Source organism: Thamnophis sirtalis, unplaced genomic scaffold (genome assembly GCF_051295495.1).
Source record: "Thamnophis sirtalis isolate CommonGarterSnake01/CBP01778 unplaced genomic scaffold, rThaSir2_p1.2 scaffold_1, whole genome shotgun sequence".
In the NCBI taxonomy this organism is placed as follows: Eukaryota; Metazoa; Chordata; class Lepidosauria; order Squamata; family Natricidae; genus Thamnophis; species Thamnophis sirtalis.
This window is the reverse complement of record NW_028261381.1, coordinates 138,976,604-138,998,400: the sequence shown is the minus strand read 5'-3', so window position 1 is coordinate 138,998,400 and position 21,797 is coordinate 138,976,604. Positions and strand designations below refer to the sequence as shown.

Genomic DNA, 21,797 nt, shown 5'->3' with positions numbered 1-21,797 from the left:
GTAATACTCAAAATGGACTATTGCCAATTTACTCTGTTCTGGCCTTGGGGTGAAAAGCAAGAGAACGATAGCTGATGTTGAAATCCTACTACTTGGTCTGAATTCTTTAAACATATTTAGTTTTATTCTGATGGAATAAAGCTAACTTGGAAAGTTTAAACACCTTATCTTATACTTCCTTGAGAACTACCAAGCACATATATTAAATTTAATAGAATATCATAATATTACTTAAGATTCACTTAATACTGACCACCAAGTTCTGTAATAAAATACACATAACTGTTCTAATTCCTCAATATGTTGACATGATAAACTTAAATGACAAAGACTCTCACTCAAAATTATTATGACTCATTTTAAGAAATGTTGGTTTGGAAAATTGAAATTAAGGAAAGTTACATTATAAAAAGTATTCTATATTCTAAAATAACAAATGTTTTATACCTTTTGCCATTCTTTTGATGCAAACCAGAACCCCAATATTTTGGTACGCCTAAATATTTTAGTTTGTGAGAAGAAATCCATTTTTTAACTGAAAAGAAACAAATATTCAATATACATTTGTTACCATATAAGGTTGAAAACTATTAAATTTTAATACAAAAAGAAAAGGATGGTTATTTTTTTTAAAACAGGGAACCTCTCCACTGAAATTAATGGCACTGAAAAGTTTAGAATCTAAACTGTAGATGGACTGCATTTTCTTTAATGTTTATACATTTTATCCTCAATTCCTTCTATAGTTTTAGCAAATTAAATATAACAGATGCACCCCACAAGAGCAAAAAATGAACAAACATGCTAGCATGTTTAACATATCATTTAAAGTTATTTATTATTCCTTCCCCCCTTTTCAAGCAATTTCAGACTCTTAGTATTAAAAAAGGATGAATTTTAGGATCCACTTTATAAAAATTATTTCCAATAAATACTCAACACTGTATCATTACATGGCTTTATTTCATACTCTTAAAATAACCATTTAGAATCCTATATGAATTACAATAAATCAATACTATATATTTCCCATAATTATCTTATATTTAAAAATGATTACATTGTTTTATTGAATAAAAATGGATTTATTTACTTACTTGGTTCTGGTTTAGCAGCTCGCATGTAGAAACTTAACTCAGTAAAGAGTGGTCCATTGTCACTGGGCTCCTTTAAATATCATTTTATAAATAAATGCAATGTTTTAAATTTATTTATTCACTTTTCAAGCAAAGCTTTTACTAATATATAAAACATTCTTCTATTTTCCTATAAAACTGTTCTTTTAACCATTTAATTTTCTTCCTTGTAATTCAGTTCCTTGATAATTAATTGTTATATAATTGGGAATGAGATACATAATTTAAAAATAAAGCATTCCCATATATCACAATAAAAAATGTTTACATCAATATGGGATCTAAAAGCCAAAATATTACACAGTATCGCTAGGTAAGTATTTGAATGACCCAAACAAAGCAACCCATGTAATATGGAGGCATCTACATCCTCCAGAATGCTTACCACTATGGCTCTATGAACATTCCAGGGTTGTATGCATACTTCTGCAGGTACAGTGAATTAAATAAAGCAGCTGTCTAGGCACATATATGGAGAGACAGCTTGGGAAAGACTTTGAGGCAGCCATAAAAAAAAACTTTATGGAGCATGAGGTGGCCTTGTTGCTTTGTTCCTGTCAATATAATTCACCAAACACTCTCATTTTCAGTATCCAAAATAAGACATATATTAACCTAGCTGTCTCATACCAAGTCAAGCTAAGCTAGTAGCCCATCTAGCACTGTGCATTCTATTCTGCCTATCAACAACTTTCCAGGATCTCAGACTGAGTTCTTCTCAATTAGGGACTAAACATGGGTTCTTAAATAACTAGATTATGAGATATAATAGTTAATTATGGTGCTTCCCATACATATAGGTATTTTAATCAGAACATTCCTTATTTTTTAAAAAAAGAATACTGTCCTTGCCATTAATGGAAACCAATTTATGCAGCAAGCAATCTACCAGATAATTAAATTGGTTTACATGGCTTATGCAATATTTTTCCTGATCTTCTCATTTTGAAATTGGTGTCATTTTTTAACTAAACCAAAATATGACTATAACAAGACTAAATCATTAGTTTTATTTTTGTTTTATAGAACTGTTAGAAGAGTTTTGCTCATGGACAATCAGTATCCATGTGATAGTCTTTTCCCAGTATCCATGTGATAGTCCTTTCCCAGATGATCCTGACTTAAGTGACTGTAATCATAATGCAGAATAGACTTAAATGTCTACATATACTGTAGTTAACTCTATTCTATAAATCTATAGCTAGTGTCAAATGTCACCATCTCCAAGAGATATTTTTTTCAAGCTAACTATTCATGCATAAATATAATTTATCACCTTATATTTAAATTCTAAATTATATCACAAAGCAGATTCATATAAATATTTATCAGTCACCTCTTCTATTCATGCAGATCACCTCATATACATCACCAATATGAATCACTATGCAGTAATACTTTTCAATATATTTAATAGTAAAAAATGTGACATATGCATTATTTTACATCATAATTGTAATTAATTAATAGCATCTATAATTCTATACTGCAGATAAAAAGTAGCAAGAAAAAGGAAAGTCCACCTGGTGCTACTATCAAGCAATAATATTTGCAAACATTAAAATGCACTCTATAATTTGGCTTTTTAAATCAGTAGTCTTCTCTGATATCATCACAGTATTCAGAAAGTCAAAACTGAAGGGCCAGGAAATCATGGTCTTATTTATCCATTCACCCATATTGGTTAATGGGAATATAAATGGGATAATGAAAGGCAGATGCGAGGAAAACAGGGGCAGGACATGCCCCAACTTTTTGAGGCATCCTGCATGCACTATTATTAGCTATGTGGAAATGATTGCATGATCCCAATTCCTTCTATTAATGAACTCATGATCAGAATGATCCTTAACAGTTCAAAGATTACATGGCACACGGTGTCTTCAAATGTCTTATATGTCTATGTTTACCCTCCTTAAGAACTCTAATTTTCCACACACAAAATTCATGAGGGTACAATGATAAATTCTTCTGCTTTACCACATATCTCTAAACTAAAATAGTTCATAATTGCAATTAGTTATAAAATAAAATATACAATGATTGCCCTAGAGAAATATATGCAAGCTACAGGTCAGATTGGATTGTCTGTCCTAAATTTACAGAAATTTTATTTCCTATGCAATTTCAGAACACCTCAAAGGGAACCAGTGTAAAGCATGTATGTCATTCCACTACTCAACACTCAATCCAAGGAATATAATAAAATTAGAAATTATTTGAGCAAGATGACAATAGCATGTTATTTTTATTAAAATAATTAGCAAAGCTTAAAATACATTCTAGTTTAATTTAATCTACTAAACAATTCATATAACACTAGTTGCTTGAGGATTTTCAAGAATTTTACAAACGTACAGGTGGAAAAGTTTGTATTTTCCATTTTATTTTTCAAATGCAGACTATTTCAAAAGAAAGAAATTTTCTCCAGAGTCAGTCTGGAGTCAGGCACACCAAAAATGAGTGCGTGAACAATTAAACAAACTTACCACTTTTATAACATAGGGTGCATCACTGGTAACTGATTCAGATGAATTAACATCAGCTGTTAAAATATAAGTAGTTTTTATCAACAGGATTTAAAACTATCTTAATATATCAGCAGCAATTTTTACATAACCAACAGAGAAATTGGATGAAAACCAAATACAAATTCATGAGTATATTTAACAGTATTGTATGGTGGAGCCTTATGCATTCTTTGCACAAATCCACCTCCATATCACAGACTCATACAATAATATAAATTGATACATTTTACATATAATATTTCAATTTTGCATGTAAACAATGAATGCTACATTCCATTTTTAAAAACTGTAGGAACTTGCCAAACCTAACCACAGTCAATCAAACATACTATTCTGCTTTAAGAGCAACCAGCTGGTGCTGCCAGATGTAAATAAGTCAATTTAAATGTCCTATTAGTGAAACATTCAGTGATTTTGGTGGGTGAATTGAAGCAACAAAGCCTTTCCTAAAGAACAAGATTATGAACACCAAGTCCTTATTAGGAACATGGTAGTAACAATCGTAACAGATATTTTAATTAGCACTGAGTCCAGAGCCTTGCCCTCCAAAAAGATTTCATGTTCTTATATTTATCTGCTGGAACAGACTAGGGAAGATAGAAGAAGAGGGGGAACCCATTCTGTTAGAAGAGTCCATTCTAATGACAGCATCACTGGATAAAATACCAACAAAAAGTATGGTGACAAAGGCCCAGCCCTTCTTGTAAGGGGAGCATGAAGGCAATGAAGAAAATCAGAATAAGCAATAGAATCAGGCGCACACACCCAACTACTTTCTATTCAGTTCACCAGATGCTGTCACCAACCCCGCAGTCCCCTCATCAATCTGCTAATCAGCTGAATGGCAGAATCCCAAGAACACTATTTGGCCTGTGGACATCCTTTCCGCAGCATGATAACCATGCATTCTACAGCAACTTCTTGTCAATTGATTGGCAAGCTGGCTAGAGCTGGAAAGCCTTGAGGAGTGCTATACAACAACACAGCAAGCTTTCTACAAATTGTTTAAAGGGAAAAAGATAGTCTTATTGTCCCTTTTCTAAGGTCACCCATTTTCTACTGTTACAGGAAGAGAGAACCTGCAAAAAATCATGAGGTTCTCCAGCCAATTCTATTAGTTGAGTATTTTGAAACAAAAATGTTTCTTCTGTAAGAAAATATATCCATTCTGTATGTGTGTTAAGAATACACATTCTAAAATAATTATATGCTGGCCGCTATATTTTAGCAATCTTGACACTATTCTTACCAAGGTACAGACAGCCAAAACCACCTTTGCCTATAACTGGACCAAGCTTCCATTTTTTCTTTAAAAGGTCAGTAAAAACTTCTCCGGGAGGAAATTCTTCAGCAAGTTTCCGTTTTCTTGGGCCTCTTTTTCCTGTCGACTTTTTGATATTAGGCATAATCACTAAAGACAATTAAAATAAAATAAATTAGAAATAGGATAAATTTGACTTATTTTTAAATCAAAAAAAATTTTATTGCCTTTTTCCATTTGTCACCCTGTTTTACAAAACAGAAGAACGAAATCAATCCCAAACAAGTTCTGATCATGGAACTTTTGATGATTTTAGTACTGAATTTTTCTAGGACAAATTGATCAAAATGCAAATATGAAAATGTATTATTTTACTTCCTACATGATACTCACACCTCTGATAAAAGTGTAAAAAGGCTCTACAGTTTGAAAATATATATTCTTACCAATTTCTCTTATCGTTCATATTGAAGCAAATAATAATTATATGTTAAAAGATGGGCATATCTACAGAACCATTACTAACATAGACAGCTTGTATCCTTCCAGATATTGCTAAATTACATAATTATTCATTCTGGCTATGGTTACTGAAAATTGTCATTCAACTATACCTAGATGACCACAGTTTACCTATCTTTTGATATATGTCACAGAAGTACAGCACAAAAGTAGTGTCCAGTTTCTCTTTTTTCAATCTCCGAAAAAAGAAATCTCACTAATTGTGCTCTTCTTTTACAATATTTTTATTTTGATGTGCCATTTAATTAACGGGAAATTAGCAAAAATTGTCTTCCCTCATGATTGTTTTTACTTTGCCATTTTTGAGTTGAATTTTTTTAAAAAACTGAGTCAGTGATTAGTTTTACTCCTACTATTGCCATCAACTCTTCCAAAGCATAGCTGACAGTCTCAATTCAATCATATGCAATCAGGCAGGCAGATGATGTTTGCCTTCCAGATTTCATAAGGTTTCATACTTGCACCTCTGATAAATATGAAAAATTACTCATCATAAATAGGAAGACTTAAATTTTGGCAGAATCATTCATCATTTAAAAATCAAATGTTTATGTTCTAATATTATTTATGACAATACTAACCATTATTACTATTAAAACAGGAGCTGTGCAACAGAGACCTCTTGATGTTGAATTGATACTTCCACAATCTCACCATTATATTAAATAGGTTGATAAAAACAAGAATTCAACCATATCTGGAGGGCCATATATTGCTTAGATTTTCTTTGTCATATCACATTATGTTAAGCATTTGCCATTCCATGCTTCTTTGTGGAACTTTCAACTTCTGTATAACTTTTGCATTTAATGTCCAAGTTTCACAATCCTAGGTAAGCACAGACACTACATATTTAAACAATTTCCTCAGAAATGCAGTGGGTAGCCATATTTTATAATGAGCAGGATAACAATCAAAACAGGACAGCAGCAATTCTTTGTTAAATATTGACACTTTTTTAAAAAACCATTAAAATATCCAAAGAAATACTGAGCAAATGTAATGCAATTTGAAGGTGTTAACTATTTGCACTGCACAGGTGAAATTGAAAAACAGTTAAGAGTCATTCTTGCAATGAACTCATTTGACTAATGAAGATGATACATTTATCCCTAAAAATATAAGAATATAAAATCTGTGCACTGACAAATTTTCCAAGTACAAAAGGTCACACTACTGACATCTGCATGTATACTACACCAACATATTACTACATCCTGTTTTGGAGAAGAAACTGATGTGTATGAAGGCCAATACCAGCTACACAACTGGCAGCTTTGATTTCACATTGTTGTGCACATTATATTAATATATTAAATTTATAAGCCCCTGATTTTCAACTCTGAGCACTTTACAAATTGTTAAAAAATGTAAAAATAAGGATCATATAAAAACAGATAAAGAACACAAAAGAGCAGAGGAACGATACCTAGAAGTTAGCAAGGAAAAGAAAGGGGTAACAATTGTACTGGACAAAGAACCAGGTCTTTATGGTCTTTTGAAATACCAACAAGGTGGGAGCTCTTCAAACCATCATTCCACAGGACAGTACTTCTACAGGTAAGGGGACTTCTGGGGCCCTGACAGATGTTATTCTTTAAATCAATGGAATCTAGAGGGCGCCAAGTCTGCCAAAGTGGCCTTATCCTTTCTGCTTTGAATCTATTCAACAAACAATAAGTAATAAACTGAATACCTTATTCATTTATTTGTATCTAAAATACGGACATAACCTACTAACTTAGTGTAGTATCATTTAGATCAGAGCTGTAAAACTCACGGCCCACAGGCCAAGTGCATCATGCACTGGCCACACCCACACCCGGTTTAATGAAGGAGGGGAAAGTCCCACTGTGACAACGCAAGTTTTACACCCCTGATTTAGACGACATGACATTAATTTGATACATAAACATTGTAAACTTATCAATGCTTGCTTAGGAGTTAACAAAAAAGCAGAAAAAATAGGTGGAACCTATTACACATTCCCTCCCCTTTACCCTCTGCTCTCCACTGAACTTTTCGTTAGCATATTGATGCATTCTCATATTTTCTTTTTATTTTATTGTTCCATTATTTTACTTCTATTTTCTTGACACTCTTTTCAATTTTTCCATTTTATTATTGTAAGCCACTTAAGAGTAGCCTCACGGCAAGATAGGAGGCAAATAAATTTAGCAAAGAAAAAATTAATACAAACTGAAAAGTCACACAAGCTTAAATTATAGTCTATGGGCCACTATTTATCACTTGAAAGTAGCCCAACTCACCTCACAGGGTTGTTGCGGCAGGGAAAAATAGGAGGTGGAAGATGTGTTGGATATGTATGCTGCCTTACTTATAAAAATAATACAAGGGATAATGAATAACCCTGGGGGGGAAAACAATGCAGTAGATATGCAGATTGGGGGAGGGGGATATGGGGAATATTTAAGGACCAAATGCAGCTTTCACCAATCCTGTAACTTCCAGAAACTCCTAACCTACAACTATAACGTCCTAGAATTCCTTGCATATGTGATAGGAAGTGGTATCAGTAGAGCCCTGGTTAACAGAGGATTCTAAAGGTAAATGTTAAGACTGTGAATACCAAGGGGCAGGCTTAGGAGTAAACAAACAATAGCAATCTTAATAATTAAATAGCTGAGTGTGTGTGTGTGGCATTTCTTGTACCAAGAAACAGTTCTGATCACCATCATTAGTAATAACTAAATTAACAATTATTTAGCTGGTCCAAAATAAGGCTATCAATTTCATTGTTATTGTACTTTTTTTTCTCATCTCTCCTTTTTTCTTTACAGTTCCCTTCCTATTAAATGTTTTCAACCACATTGTTTCTACATTGTGAAATGTTGAACTTACCTCCTTCATTTTCTAATACAAACTGTTATTTATGCCAGCTCCCTTCTGGCAAACCCAAGATACTCCACTGAACAGAGCACATACTACCTCCTAACCTAAAAAGGAACATTTGGCTTATATTTTACTTCAGCGAGCCTACAGTCACAAAGGCCTTCTGAAAAATCCTAAGATTTCAAACTATGATTGTTGAAAACAACATCATTAACCTCAAGTGGGATTTTACCATTTCCAAAGCTCAGCTTGTATTGTAGACCTAACTCACTTCTCCCGAAATGTTTCACGTTGTCCATAGCATCCAAAGGCTACCTTTATTTTAATAGATGACAAAACAAAAATGTTTGGAGTAGTTTTTCCCCATTTGGACTTCTGAATTGTAACATTAGATCTCCTACTAGCCAAACTGAATTAGGCCTTAGGGGAGTTACTTTCAGTTTGAACTAAATCTTCCGTCCTGGATCGACTTAATCCAGTCCAATGGAGCGGAGCCAATAGAAAGAGGCAATGAAAGACATATCAAATCCCGAAAAATCCACCTGCGTAGATATCTCAATGATATTGCTAATTGACTAATTTTTTACGGCGACGTGCACAACTAAGGGCGGAAAAGGGAAACACGCAAAGCGTTTCTGTAGCCAACGGCTCCTGAAAGGGGCTGCCAAACAGCAGACTCGGGCTACAGAGGGGGTTAGGAGGAGGAAGGTAGAAGCAACAAGGTCCACCTTGGAGGCAAAGATAATGGGCATCACATGGCTTCCCAAGCTCTGCTCCCCGGGGAAAGGCGGATGCAATTCTCGTCCTCTCCCAGAGCCATAACAAGAGAGCGCTTCGGGGCCATACCTCGTTAGCCAAATGGGACTCTGGCGAGTCCTTTCACCAGGCGAAGAGCGCGACCACCCCCGACTGCGTCACGCACCAAACTCAGTCCACACCGGAAACGGGACGGCGGAAGTTCGGAGTTGCCGCGCAAAGAGAGCTTCCGTTTTCCAAACGGGATATAGTCCCTGAAACTGTCAAGGCGAGGGGTGGCCTCGCCTCCCGCGCGCAAAAAAGTGGGCGTGGCTTCAGCTTGGCGCCGGGGCCGTTTATTCGTGGCGCGCGCGCATGGGCAGGCGTCGCGTGTGGGCTGCCCGAGTAAAAAGGCTTTTATTTAGCGGCGTTTCCGTGGTTGCCCCGTCCGCTCGACGCTTGATCTCAGATAAAGCGCCGAGGGGGCTAAAGCCCGGGTTTCTTCTATTGCGAGCACGAGAAATTCTGATTTCATATATTTATTTCAGTTGTATGTCTTCACCGTGTTTTTTTAGTTCGCGAATTAACCCATTCTTGTTCTTTGGCACAATCAGAAGTAAATCATATTCCTTTCAATCGCGTTTGATCCTGGCAACTTCGGCTGTTCTTCCAATTTACGCTCTATATTGCTGCGACCTCGGTTTCTCCACTTTGCTCAATCTTGTTTGTGAACGACATCATAGTAATAATAACCGAAATGTAGATTTTTTTTCATTAATTTATCCTTGGAATCTTCGTTGTACTAACCTCTATTAACGGCGGCTTTTTATTACTGTTCAGAAAAATTGCATTGACCTGTTGCCAGGCAGATGAGTTATCTATTATTTTTCGTTTACATTCGTTTAAAGTGATATTATATTTATCTTCTTACTGTTTCCCCCCAAAGATAATAGTTTTTGGTGGGAAGACTTATTGTAGGTTTAACAGTTAAACTAACATTTTTAAAAAAAAATAGTATACAGTGTAGTTTAGGATGTAGAAGTGGAATATGACATCTTTTAACAACCATGATAATGATTGTACTGATGATTGTTGGAAGAAATGTCCTTCTGGGTTCAGTTCCAAGTGGGGGAAAAGACTGGAAACGGAGGCTGCTTAGAAAGATGGTTTAATGGTGGACAGGACCACATGGCTTGAGACCCTGGGGAAAAAGGTGATCACATGCTTCCAGGTGTTGGGTGAAGAAGAAGGGTTCGGCCCCACCTATCTGCCTCCTGCTGCTGTGCAAGAAATGTATTCTGATTGGTTGTCAGACTCACATGGGGCCATGCAGGGGCAACTCTAGGCTGAGTCCAGGTTTGGTTGAATTCCCAGATGCATGTGGTCAGTTGAGTGAAGGGCTTATACTAGCATGCCTTGATTCCATCACCCTGGAGTTCATGGGGTGGGGTTTTTGTTATGTGAATAGACTGGCTTAGCATCTTAATGGCCCATTGACAAAAAGGGGGGAGGCAGGAAGCTACAGGAAGTTTCTCTTTAAAAGGTTTCTCCTTTTTCACATCCAGGGAAACATAATATTCTGCCTTTTCAATATTTCCTAGGATATTTCATTTTTCTAGGAGAGGGGTGGGTTTTAACTTCCTACATGATTATCAGGTAATTCAGTTCACTGTATCATCTTACAAAAATAAATTCCCTCTTAGTTTAATGGGGGTTATTCATGGATGGGGAGTAAAGTTGTAATTTTATTTTTGAAGTCAACAAAAACTTTAGATTCCTAATATGGAAAAGGTCCTAACAGATATAATGGGCCTCTTTTATAAGTACAAATATGCTTTGAAGCTTATTATCTATCATTGTTCTGTGTGCCTTTGGCGTATAGTCACGCCAGCCACATGACCACAGAGATGCCTTTGGACAGCGCTGGGTCTTCGCTTTGAAACAGATGAGCACCGCCCCCTAGAGTTGGGAACAATTAAGATATATGTGCAAGGTGAACCTTTACCTTTTATCTATCAGCTGACTATATGCTTCAGGGTAGTGTATCTTCAAAGTATCTAGTACTAAACAGAGTTGCTATGAACTTTCAGTCACACTACAAGTTACTGCTTTTCTGTACTGTCATTCAGCGAAGATGATCCTCTTAGTTTACTACAAAAGTCTTTTAAAAATTCTGTTGTTCTAATATCTCATTTTGCATTTTATAATAAAAGGTTCCTACATGGAATTTCTATGAGGTCCTAACATATTTAAACTTGGTGATATTCTCTGAACAGCCTTGATGCAAAGTCTATGAAAAAATAGCCAGAGAGCTATGGAGTTTATGTGTAGGCAAGATTAAGCAGGAAAAGTATGTGCATCTGCCCAATACAAAACTAGCAAGGTATTTACAGACCCCTTGCATCCTGGACATAAATTGTTTCAACTCCTACTCTCAAAACGACGCTATAGAGCACTGCACATCAAGACAACTAAATGCAAGAACAATTTTTTCCCCCAAACGCCATCACTCTGCTAAACAAATAATTCCCTCACCACTATCAAACTATTCACTAAGGCTGCATTACTATTACTATTAGTCTTCTCATCGTTCCTATCACCCATCTCCTCCCACTTATGACTGCATGACTGTAATTTTATTGTTTGTATCCTTACGATTTATATTGATATTGATTGTTTCCTGATTGCTTATTTGTACCCTATGACTATCATTAAGTGTTGTACCTTATGATTCTTGATGAATGTATTTTGTCTTTTTATGTACACTGAGAGCATATGCACCAAAGACCATATGCACCTTGTGTGTCCAATCACACTTGGCCAATAAAGAATTCTATTCTATTCTTTTCTACAGTAGATAGAGATTTACAATACTGGTATTTTGGATATTGGCTTGGAATTTTCTACTGTTTTTATAATTTCATCTTTGTACTTGCATTTCCCCCAGAGTCCTTTGTGATGGGGGGGTGTTATAAATTTGGTTAACAAGTGGAATTAAATAATTTGTAGTTTGGCACAATACAGGAAATATTGGCATCATTTGCTCAACACTCTTGATCTGGATAAAATAGAATTGAGTAGTTTGTAGTTCATTATGTTGTAGGAAACAATCTTAGTCTTATATTGTATAAATCATGCTATCGCATTAGGATGTAATATGATTTATTCATAAAGAATAGCACATTATGTAAACACAGCACTTATTATTTTATGGATAGATGCACCTTTTAATCATCTGATGAAATAAAAGAGGAAGTTGTTTATAGAAGGCTACCAAACAAGGGTCCCTGAGCAACTCTGGACAAAGAGAATTAGAATTAGAATTATTTATTGGACAAGTGTGATTAGACACACAAGGAATTTGTCTCCAGTGCATAAGCTTTTAGTATACATACAAGCAACAAGTGATAAATCATTATTATAATCATAAAATACATTCATCATAAATCATAAGATACAACACTCAGTGATAGTCATAGGATACTAAATAAGTAATCAACATAAATCATACTAGGATACAAAATAAAACAATATAAATCATAAGATACAAGCAACAAAGTTATAGTCATAAGGAATAGGGAATAGGAAAGATAAGGATGATAGTAATACCACACTACTAGATAGATTGATAGTGTTGTGGGAATTAGTTGTAAAGAGTACCATGTGGAAGGCTTGCTGCCTAATCCTGTCCTTATATACTTCTCTCAGAAGTGAGAATGGTCAGTGGTTCACTGAGAAGCCAAAGGAAATGAAGCAATTAGAATGATGTGCAGAATATCTTCAGGAAAGAGAAAACCCTTTCTGTTACTGCCTGCTTTGAAAAGTATTTATAGGGGATGACCAGACTGAGCACGAGAGAAGAGTCAAATGCATCATCAGTCTCAATCCCTTTGTGCCCACAACAGATCAAAGTACAGCTCACCTTCAATTCCCTTGACTCTTTATCTACCACCAATTTGCATTGACCATTAGTAGCTCAGATTCTTGTACAGAGCTTTAGCATACAACAAACTTATATATTCATTTGAACTGCCTGGATTCCTGGTTTTTCTGTGCCTGAGATTATTCCATCTGAGATTACATTCATTCCCATACTTGTTTTTCTGAAAGTCATTGAAACTTGGCTTTTCTAGAGAGACTTCAGAATAGACCAGTGATGATGGGAGAGTTTCTGGATATGGATTTGTATGTTGTGGGTTGTTACCTGAGGTACTGTTGTATTACTTTTAACTATTTGTTAAATGATTTACATTTACCTATTTAAAGAAACGCTTTATTTTGTAGAATGCACGTACAATCACAATTAATATACATTAAATGCAATCTGAAAACTACCAAAATTAATGTTACAATAGTTAGAGTGAAATAGTTGCAATGAAAATGTGGCAACATATGCTTGTGGCCTCATAGTTTTAGAGGAACTAAAACTTTGTGGCTTGAATATGTCACAACTAAACACCCATGTGCATCCTACTGAAATCCAAGAATCTGTTTGTCCCAGACTGACTGAGTCAAACACTAATATTTTGCTTTTCTCACACCCAGATATAGTCTGCAAGTAATCTTATGTTGTTCTATTTTCACCCATAATAATTTGTATCCCATGTAAATAAAAGTACTCTGTTCACTTATTGTTCATTTCATTTATTTCCTGATTCTCTGATTACCAAATATGTTTCTTGCTGTCCTTGTATTTTACTTTTTTCAGATAAGCCAGACATGAAACCTGCAGAGTTCATCCACAGGTGTCCTACTGGTACAGGTTATCCTATTCAAAAAGTTAAAATACAAGCTCACTCAAATACACACATGCTTAGTTAATCACCACTGACATCCTCTCATTTGTTCCAGAAGCACACCAAGGATTTAATCACATGCACTATTGTAATCAACTTGCCAATCACATGTTGAAGTGTGGTTTTTTTGACAGAATTACAATACAATTCCCCCCATCCCAATCCATCTAAAACATCAAGATAAAAAGATTGATATTGTGTTACAAAAATGAAAACTGACAAAAAAAAACCATGCTTCCCTTCAGAAATGCTAAGATGATTGGGAAGTATTAGTATCTTTGCCCTATAAATAGGCAGCTCTGTAAAGATTACCAAGAACTTTATCACATTTAGTTCAACAGGAAGAAGTTATATTCCTAACTAGCCCATCTTTTCCAATTTATTTATATCTTGACTTTTTAGTTTCGCCTGCATTATATTGATTGAATGATCACAGCTTTCCAGGGTTTCCCAAAAAATACGCTGTATGTTTGTGTCCTCACTGGCAATACAAAATCCTTGTGCCCCAAACCCATATTCTGTCACTGAGTCAATTATTTCTTTAAAAAATAAAAGTTTCTAGACACTAAAGTGATCGCCTCTTATATACAGTAGTTTCAATAATAACTGTGGTTACTTTGAGCTTATCCACAACCAAGGTCAGCCACCAGGTTTTGAGGGCAGAAACAAACGATATTGCTGTTTACTCAACTCCCTCCCATCACAGATACAACCTCTGAACAAAATTTCAAGTACAGTTTTTTCCCCTTATGTCACTTCAAGTATTCTGGTCCCTTTGGCCTGGTGTGCTCTACAAGGCTAACGTCAGCTGAATGGAAAATGATGAAACGGTGTTGCACTAGCGTTGAAAACAAACAAACGAAAAAGCTATAAGAAAGAAATAATAATAATGATCCTGCTAGATCTCAAACTAGCCCTCTTCTATTTACAATGAATGTATTCTAAAATACTTGGAGGTTTGGGACCCCAGGGTCAGGAAAGATGACATCTTTGATTTTTGACAGTGTTCTTTAAATAAAGATCCCAGAGCTGGTGCACAATTCAGGGGAGGGAGGTCCTCCTGGACTCCTGGCCACTGCTAGAAGAGCAACAGAAGGAAAGAAGCAGTAGGGGGAAGATTAGGATTAGGGTTAGTCAGGGGTCATCAGTATGGCTGCTTTTAGCAGCATGGGGAAAAGGATTTTATGTTGTTCTTTTTTTCTAGCTTTTCCTGTTTTCTGTGGTTCTTTCTGGTTACTGTACAATCTTATACAATCTTATGCAATAGCAGAGTTGGAAGGGACCTTGGAGGTCTTCTAGTCCAACCCCCTGCCTAGGCAGGAAACCCTACACCGTTTCAGACAATTTTTTTTTTTTAGTATTTTATTAATATTTATAGGCCGCCCTTTTCCCCGCGGGGACTCAGGGCGGCTTACATAAAATAGGGAGGGGGGGTATAAACAATAAACATAAAACAATACATAAGAGTAAAATAGTACACAACATTCATTCTTCATTCGGGTGGGGACAGATTGTGATCTTATCCCCAGGCCTGACGGGATAGCCAGGTCTTGAGGGTTGTGCGGAAGGTCTGGACGGTGGTGAGGGTACGAATCTCCACGGGGTGGGGTGGACTAAGCTGATATCATCAGGCTAAGGAAAAAAAAAACATCTAAAAGTTTGCTAGAAAGTGGAAGCCTAAGGAGATAAGGGGAATTAAAGAATATGCAAGGTGGCCTGTTCTCTAACCCAAAGAGAAACTACTTCTAAGCAAAAAAGAGGGGGGGGAGGAAGCACAGAGGTTTTCTTTCTCTCTGCATCACATCGTCCAGCCGGGAGTCCCCTCCCTGCTGGGATAAAGGAGAGAGAGGCAAAGGAATCAGGAGATCAATTGGCAGTGCTCTGGCAATGGAAGAAAAGAGGCTGTAAATCACCCAGGGAAGCCAGTGGGAAAGGGCTGGATCTAAGAAGCCAAGAAGAAGTAGGCAGGATCAGAGCGGTCAAGATGAGGGAGAGCCAATTCAGAAGGAAAGATTAAGCAGCCAAACAATGCAGAGGGTAGGATGGGAGGTGTTGTTTGCTTAAAATGTACTGCACCTTTAAGGTGACTGTTATTCTGTTGTGTATTTGGGTCTGTGTGAAAGGATTGTTAATTTCTTACAAATCCAACCCAGGATAGTTTATGCATTAAAGCAGTGGCTACAATGCTAATATATAAAATATAGTTTGATAATTGCCTTGATTTGGTTAATACGGCAGGCTGAGCTTAATATAAATCAATTATTATTTTTCTGTGAGAACAGCTTTAAAATGTGTTTTCTTTAAATATGGGCCTTAGGAATTTTGGATCTTGCTTTCTTTCTTGTTCTGAAGAAGTGAAAAGAGTGTGTGTGTGTGTGTGTCTGTGTGTGTGTGTGTGTGTGTGTGTGTGTGTGTGTGTGTGTGTGTGTGTGTGAGAGAGAGAGAGAGAGAGAGAGAGAGAGAGAGAGAGAGAGATTTGGCTCTGTTTATTATTCTACTACAGTATTTTTAATTTTGTTTTGAAATGAGTGAAATATGCACGTAACCAAGAAGGGGGCCGCAGAAAGAGAACACAACTTAAATCAAAAAATTTACTTCCTCTTTACTTAACCGCAGTTTTTGTAACAAGGATTTCTTGATTCAGGATACCAACTATTAATAGTGTAGGAAGTTAGCACCCACTCCTCTCCTGGAAAAATGTAATATTTTAGGAAATATTAAAAGGGCAAAATATTTCCCAAGTTTCAACCAAACTTTACACACAGACAACTTACAAAGCGAGCTATGACCTCTGACAGCAACCAGTCAGGATATTCTTCCTGTGCCCCAGGAACTTCAAAGCCCAGAGGGGGCATAAAACCCAGGGACTTTCAGCATCTCTTCCCTTTTTCACCCAGAAGCTCCATGTGATCCTGTCCACCATTAAACCATCTTTCCAAGCAGCCTCCATGTTTCCAGTGTCTTTTCCCCCACTTGGAACTGAACCCAGAAGGACATTTCTTCCAACAATAGCTTGTGAAAGGGTCTCATATCAGGATATTTCGGATATGACAAGCCAGAATTCACATCCAAAACAAGAATTTGCATGCCAGAATTTTTGTTAGAGTTTGTGTGGTTTTTTTTTTCCATAGTGAAATTTATGGTCCAAAATCTTTTTACATACTTACATATGCCCTACACCTCACAATACATGGAAAAAATATAGAAGCAAAAAATTGTTGACATAGCTATTCATCTGTTAAGAGAGGACTGCCCCCGTTAGAATTTTTTTTTACTACACTATGTAGTACTCTACACTTTCCAGAGAATTAGAACGGTTTCTCCTCTGATATGGCAATAGGTTACATCAGAATCAAGCTAATAATATGAAGAAGTTATTATAATATGATGACCATTTTGGTGGCCTCCAGGAAATAATTTTTTACACCCCACTCCAGTTTTCTCTGCAGACAGATGTCCCCTCTCACACCAGCAACTGTCACTGTTGGCAGAGGTGTCCTTGTTGGCACTTCAGCCGGTCCCCACTTAAGAGTCTGGGTACTGAACAGACTGGGAACTGATGTCCTGCATGAAGATATTTGTCCTGCCTGTATGATATTTGCAAAAGCTGGTTAAATTCTCTTCTGGAAGATTCCAGGTCTTTTCCAAAATGTTCAGCTTCCTTTTTTTCTTTAAATATCCAGCCCTTTTTAATTTTAAAGATTTTAAGTAAAAAGATGCAAAAATAATTTGTTATGCTATAGGAACTAATATTTGTTCCCTTTAGATCCTCCGAACTAATTGATAAAGTGTTATAAGCAATGACAAATAACTACCATATTTTTCGGAGTATAAGACGCACCGGAGTATAACACGCACCAAGGTTTTGAAAAGGCAAATATAAAAAAAAGTTTATGCACTCTGCAAACCTCCTCAAAACGGCCCGTTTTTCATGAAAACGCCCCCCCCAAAAGGCATGAGGGCTTGCAGAGTGCGCCGGGGGGGGGGGAGCAAAGACAAGCAAAAAACAGCCCTTTTTTCCTTTAAAAGGGCATGGATAGCCTTTAGTAAGCTTATAGAGTGCTCTTGGGGGCTGGGGGGATAGAATTTCTGCCCTCCCCAGCCCCCAGGAGCTCTCTAAAATCTTCCTACAAGCTATTCACAGCCATTTTGGTGAAGGGAGCAGGGTTTCTGGAGGCAAAAATGCTGTATTCAGTGTATAAGACGCATCCAGATCAGCCTCTTTTTTGAGGGAAAAAGGTGCATCTTTAGGCACATGGCTCTTACTTATTCAATTTATTAAGTTGTAATTATTTAAAGTTACAGAGATAGGCTTTGTTTTTTGTTGGATTCAGACTTAGTTATATGAAACTCACTGTAATCAGTGGATCTTCTATTGATCATAGCCAGATCCCACATATTTTTCTGAGTTCACTCTAATCCTGGATCTATTAAGTCACGAAAAATGCATGGGCACCAGTAATGAAGATTAGCACATCATTTCTCCATCCCTAGTAAGGTCTGGAGAAGACTTCAGATATCAATCCCACTAAACGGAAAGAGGCAATCATTTTGAAATAGCCAGGATTATTATATAACATACCAGAAAACAGGATGAATACTTGATAAATATAAGCAAATCCTATCTCTTTTTCTCCACAGTTTTGCATCTTGGAGCGAAGGGAAAGGACGCGACAAGAGGTAAGTAGAAGTGACTTTTATTCAGCTCATAGTAACTGCGATTCAACGTGGCGTGGTTCGCGCCATACATTTATACCCCCGGGTTTGAACGAGGAGCCAATGGGGCGTCGAGTAGCTCGACCAATCAGGGCGAGGATTGAACCGGCTCCGCTCAGGAACCAATCAGGAAAGGAGTCCTTTATTCGCGCGCTTAGGTTTCCCGCGCTAGTATTCAACACTCCTCCCCCCCTAGTTAAAGAGTTCCCTTAGGAAGGGCAAACATAGTCTTGTAGGTAGGCGGGACGGTGGCGTTCTCGTCCCGACCTTCGTGGCTCCCCGGCGGTAGTCGTCGGGGGGGATACCGCCGGCGGAGATGTGTCCGTGTCGGGGAGGTGCATCTGCGACGTGGTCCCGTGAGATGGCGCTGCCCCGGGGTCCCGTGCCGGATGTCCGTTGGGTTGGGGTGGCGTTTCCGTGGCAACAGGAGTGTCCGACGGTGGCCCCGTGCAGTCTGGTCGGGGTGCAGGTTCAGTCTCGATAAGGGCTTCGGGGAAGGGAGTAGCCGGGTGAGGCGCGTCTGTCCGGAAAGTTCGCATCGGCTTGTCTCCCGTTCCCCGGGTGTAAACGGTCCGTTGGGGGAAAAGTCAACGAGTGTGGCTCGTGCTGCGAGCGGGTGTCTGAGGGGCTCGGGCCGTCTGTTTCCGCGGGAAGGCGTCGCCTTAACTGGTCCACGTGGCGTCGCCATAGTGTTCCGTCGGCCAGGCCGACCCTGAAGGAACAGGGGCCGGTCAGAGCTGTGATGGTTGCGGGAACCCACCGTGGATCCCCAGAAAAGGAGCGGGCCCATACAGGATCCCCTAACTTGAACGCGTGGGAAGGAAGGGCCCCCAGGTTGCTCGGCAGGTCCCCTGCGTAAAGTGGATGGAGCCTGTCTAGGGGGGTTCGCAATTTCCTACCCATCAAGAGCTCCGCGGGACTTTTGTTGGTTGTTGGGCAGGGTATGGAGTGCTGGCTCAAGAGGTAGGCCGCTACTCTTTCTTGCCAGTCGCCCTGGTCCATGCGGCCCAGAGCTTCTTTTGCTGAGCGAACTGCGCGCTCCGCCCGGCCGTTACTAGCTGGGTGATAAGGGGCTGTGGCTGCGTGCCTAATTCCTTGTTGGGCCAGGAATTCTTGGAACGTGGTGGAGGTAAACTGGGGCCCATTGTCTGAGACGATCACATCCGGTAACCCATGGGTGGCGAACATCTTACGAAGGGCCCTCACTGTACTCTCCGCTGTGGTGGAGGTCATGATTACCAGCTCCACCCACTTGGAGTAAGCATCGACTACTATCATGAAGTTTCGGCCGTGGAAGGGGCCGGCAAAGTCGATGTGTAAACGGGACCATGGGCCTCTAGGGATTTCCCACTCACGAGGGGCGGCTGTGGGGGGATTCGGCCTAGAGTTTTGGCAGATCCTGCATCGGCCTACGTAGTCTGCTATTTCCGAGTCTAGCAAGGGCCACCACACATAGCTACGGGCTAAGGCTTTCATCCGCGCTATGCCTGGATGGTTTTTGTGGAGTGCGGGCAGGATTCGTGCCCGCAGGGCTGTGGGAATTACTACCCTATCCCCCCAGACAAGACAACCCCCGTGAAGGGCGAGTTCGGCTTGTCGTACCTTAAAGGGTCGGAAGTCTTCCGCTACCTTTTCCGCGGGCCACCCCCTCAAGACCCATGAAGCTACTTGGGATAGGACGGGGTCAGCCTTTGTGCAGGCTGCGACGTCCGCGGCAGAGACGGGGAGGTCGGATTCGGCGATGGACAGAACAGAGAGTGCGGGCACGTGGGCTGTGTCCGTCTCTGGCAGAGGGCAACGGCTCAGGGCGTCTGCGTGCCCTAGCTGTTTGCCCGGACGGTATAACAGCGTATACGAATACGCCGTTAGGAACTCCGTCCAGCGTGTCATACGGGGAGACAAAATGGGGGGGGTTGGCTTGTCGCCTGCCAGTAGCCCCAGGAGGGGCTTGTGATCCGTGATAAGGGTGAAATTTCTACCGTAGAGGTAGTCATGGAACCGCTTAATGCCGGACACTGCAGCCAGGGCCTCTTTATCGATTTGGCTGTAGTTCCGCTCCGTGGAGGAGAGTGTCCGGGAATAGAAGGCTATGGGGGCCTCTGAGCCGTTCGGGAGGATGTGGCTCAGGACCGCCCCTATGCCATAGGGAGAGGCGTCGCAAGTCAGAACTAGGGGCATCCTATCGCTATATTGGATCAGGACTGCCGACGAGGTTAAAATGTCTTTTATAGCCGCGAACGCGTGCGCTTCACGGCTACCCCATTTCCAGGCCGCTGACCGGTCCAGTAGTCGGTGTAGCGGCTCAGCTAGCGACGCCTTGTGGGGGATAAAAGGGGCGTAGAAGTTTAAAAGCCCCAGGAAGGCCTGCAATTCCGCCCTAGAGGTGGGTGCGGGTGCGTTTTTGATGGCGGCGACTTTGGAAGGAGTGGGGTGGATGCCTTGGGCATCAATGAGGAACCCCAAGAACTCAACTTTGGGAACAGCAATTTCGCATTTGCTGCGCTTTAATTTCAGTCCTGCCTCCCTAAAGCGTGTGAGGACCTCCCGCAGTGTTTTCAGGAGTTCCGAGTGGCTGGGGGCTGCGACCAGGACGTCGTCGAAGTAGGGAATGACGCCTGGAAGCCCGTGGAGCAACCGCTCCATGAGGCTCTGAAAAATCCCCGGGGCAACCGAAACGCCGAATTGGAGGCGGCGGCAACGGAAGGCCCCGCGGTGGGTGACAATGGTCTGGGCTGTAGCCGCATCGTCGTCTACGGGGAGCTGCTGGTAGGCCTGCGCCATGTCTAGCTTGGCGAAAATGCGGCCCTGCCCTAAGGAGTGGAGTAGGTGCTGCACTACGGGAACCGGATACGGATTTGCCTGCAGGGCCAAATTGATGGTCGACTTATAGTCGGCACATATTCTCACCGATCCGTCGGGTTTGACCGGGAGGACTATGGGGGTTTCCCAACGGGCGTGATCTACGGGCTCGAGTACCCCCTGCTCAATAAGCTTATCAAGTTCAGCGTCTACCTTTGCTCTCAATGCGAAAGGGACCCTGCGTGCCTTCAGCCTAACGGGAGCAACCTGGGGATCGAGGCAGAGGGAGATGGGGGTGCCCTTATAACAGCCCAATTTCCCATCGAACACATCTGCGAACTCATCTAGGACGCTATCTACGGAGATGGGAACTATCCTGTGCACCCCTTCTATGGTGAGGCCCAAGGCGGGGAACCACTCCAACCCAAGGAGAGCGGGCAGATCGTTC

General features: G+C 39.8%; 1 protein-coding gene across 6 annotated transcripts in view; it reads right to left on the bottom strand.

The window, feature by feature from the left end:
• VRK1 (VRK serine/threonine kinase 1) overlaps nt 1-21,797 on the bottom strand; it is a 99,917-nt gene that overhangs the window by 20,211 nt on the left and 57,909 nt on the right. For 3 of the 6 annotated variants that reach the window (XM_087726143.1, XM_087726149.1, XM_087726150.1), the window contains 4 exons: nt 4,917-5,078; nt 3,626-3,681; nt 1,098-1,167; nt 448-535 (listed from right to left, as the gene is read on the bottom strand). In XM_087726143.1, the coding sequence (XP_087582269.1) occupies nt 448-535; nt 1,098-1,167; nt 3,626-3,681; nt 4,917-5,073 (371 nt within the window). In that variant the 5' untranslated portion in view covers nt 5,074-5,078. Of the gene's footprint in view, nt 1-447; nt 536-1,097; nt 1,168-3,625; nt 3,682-4,916; nt 5,079-6,031; nt 6,051-9,031; nt 9,051-9,149; nt 9,299-21,797 lie in introns of those variants that run through there. The other 3 variants (XM_087726138.1, XM_087726147.1, XM_087726148.1) reach the window with 3 other exon arrangements.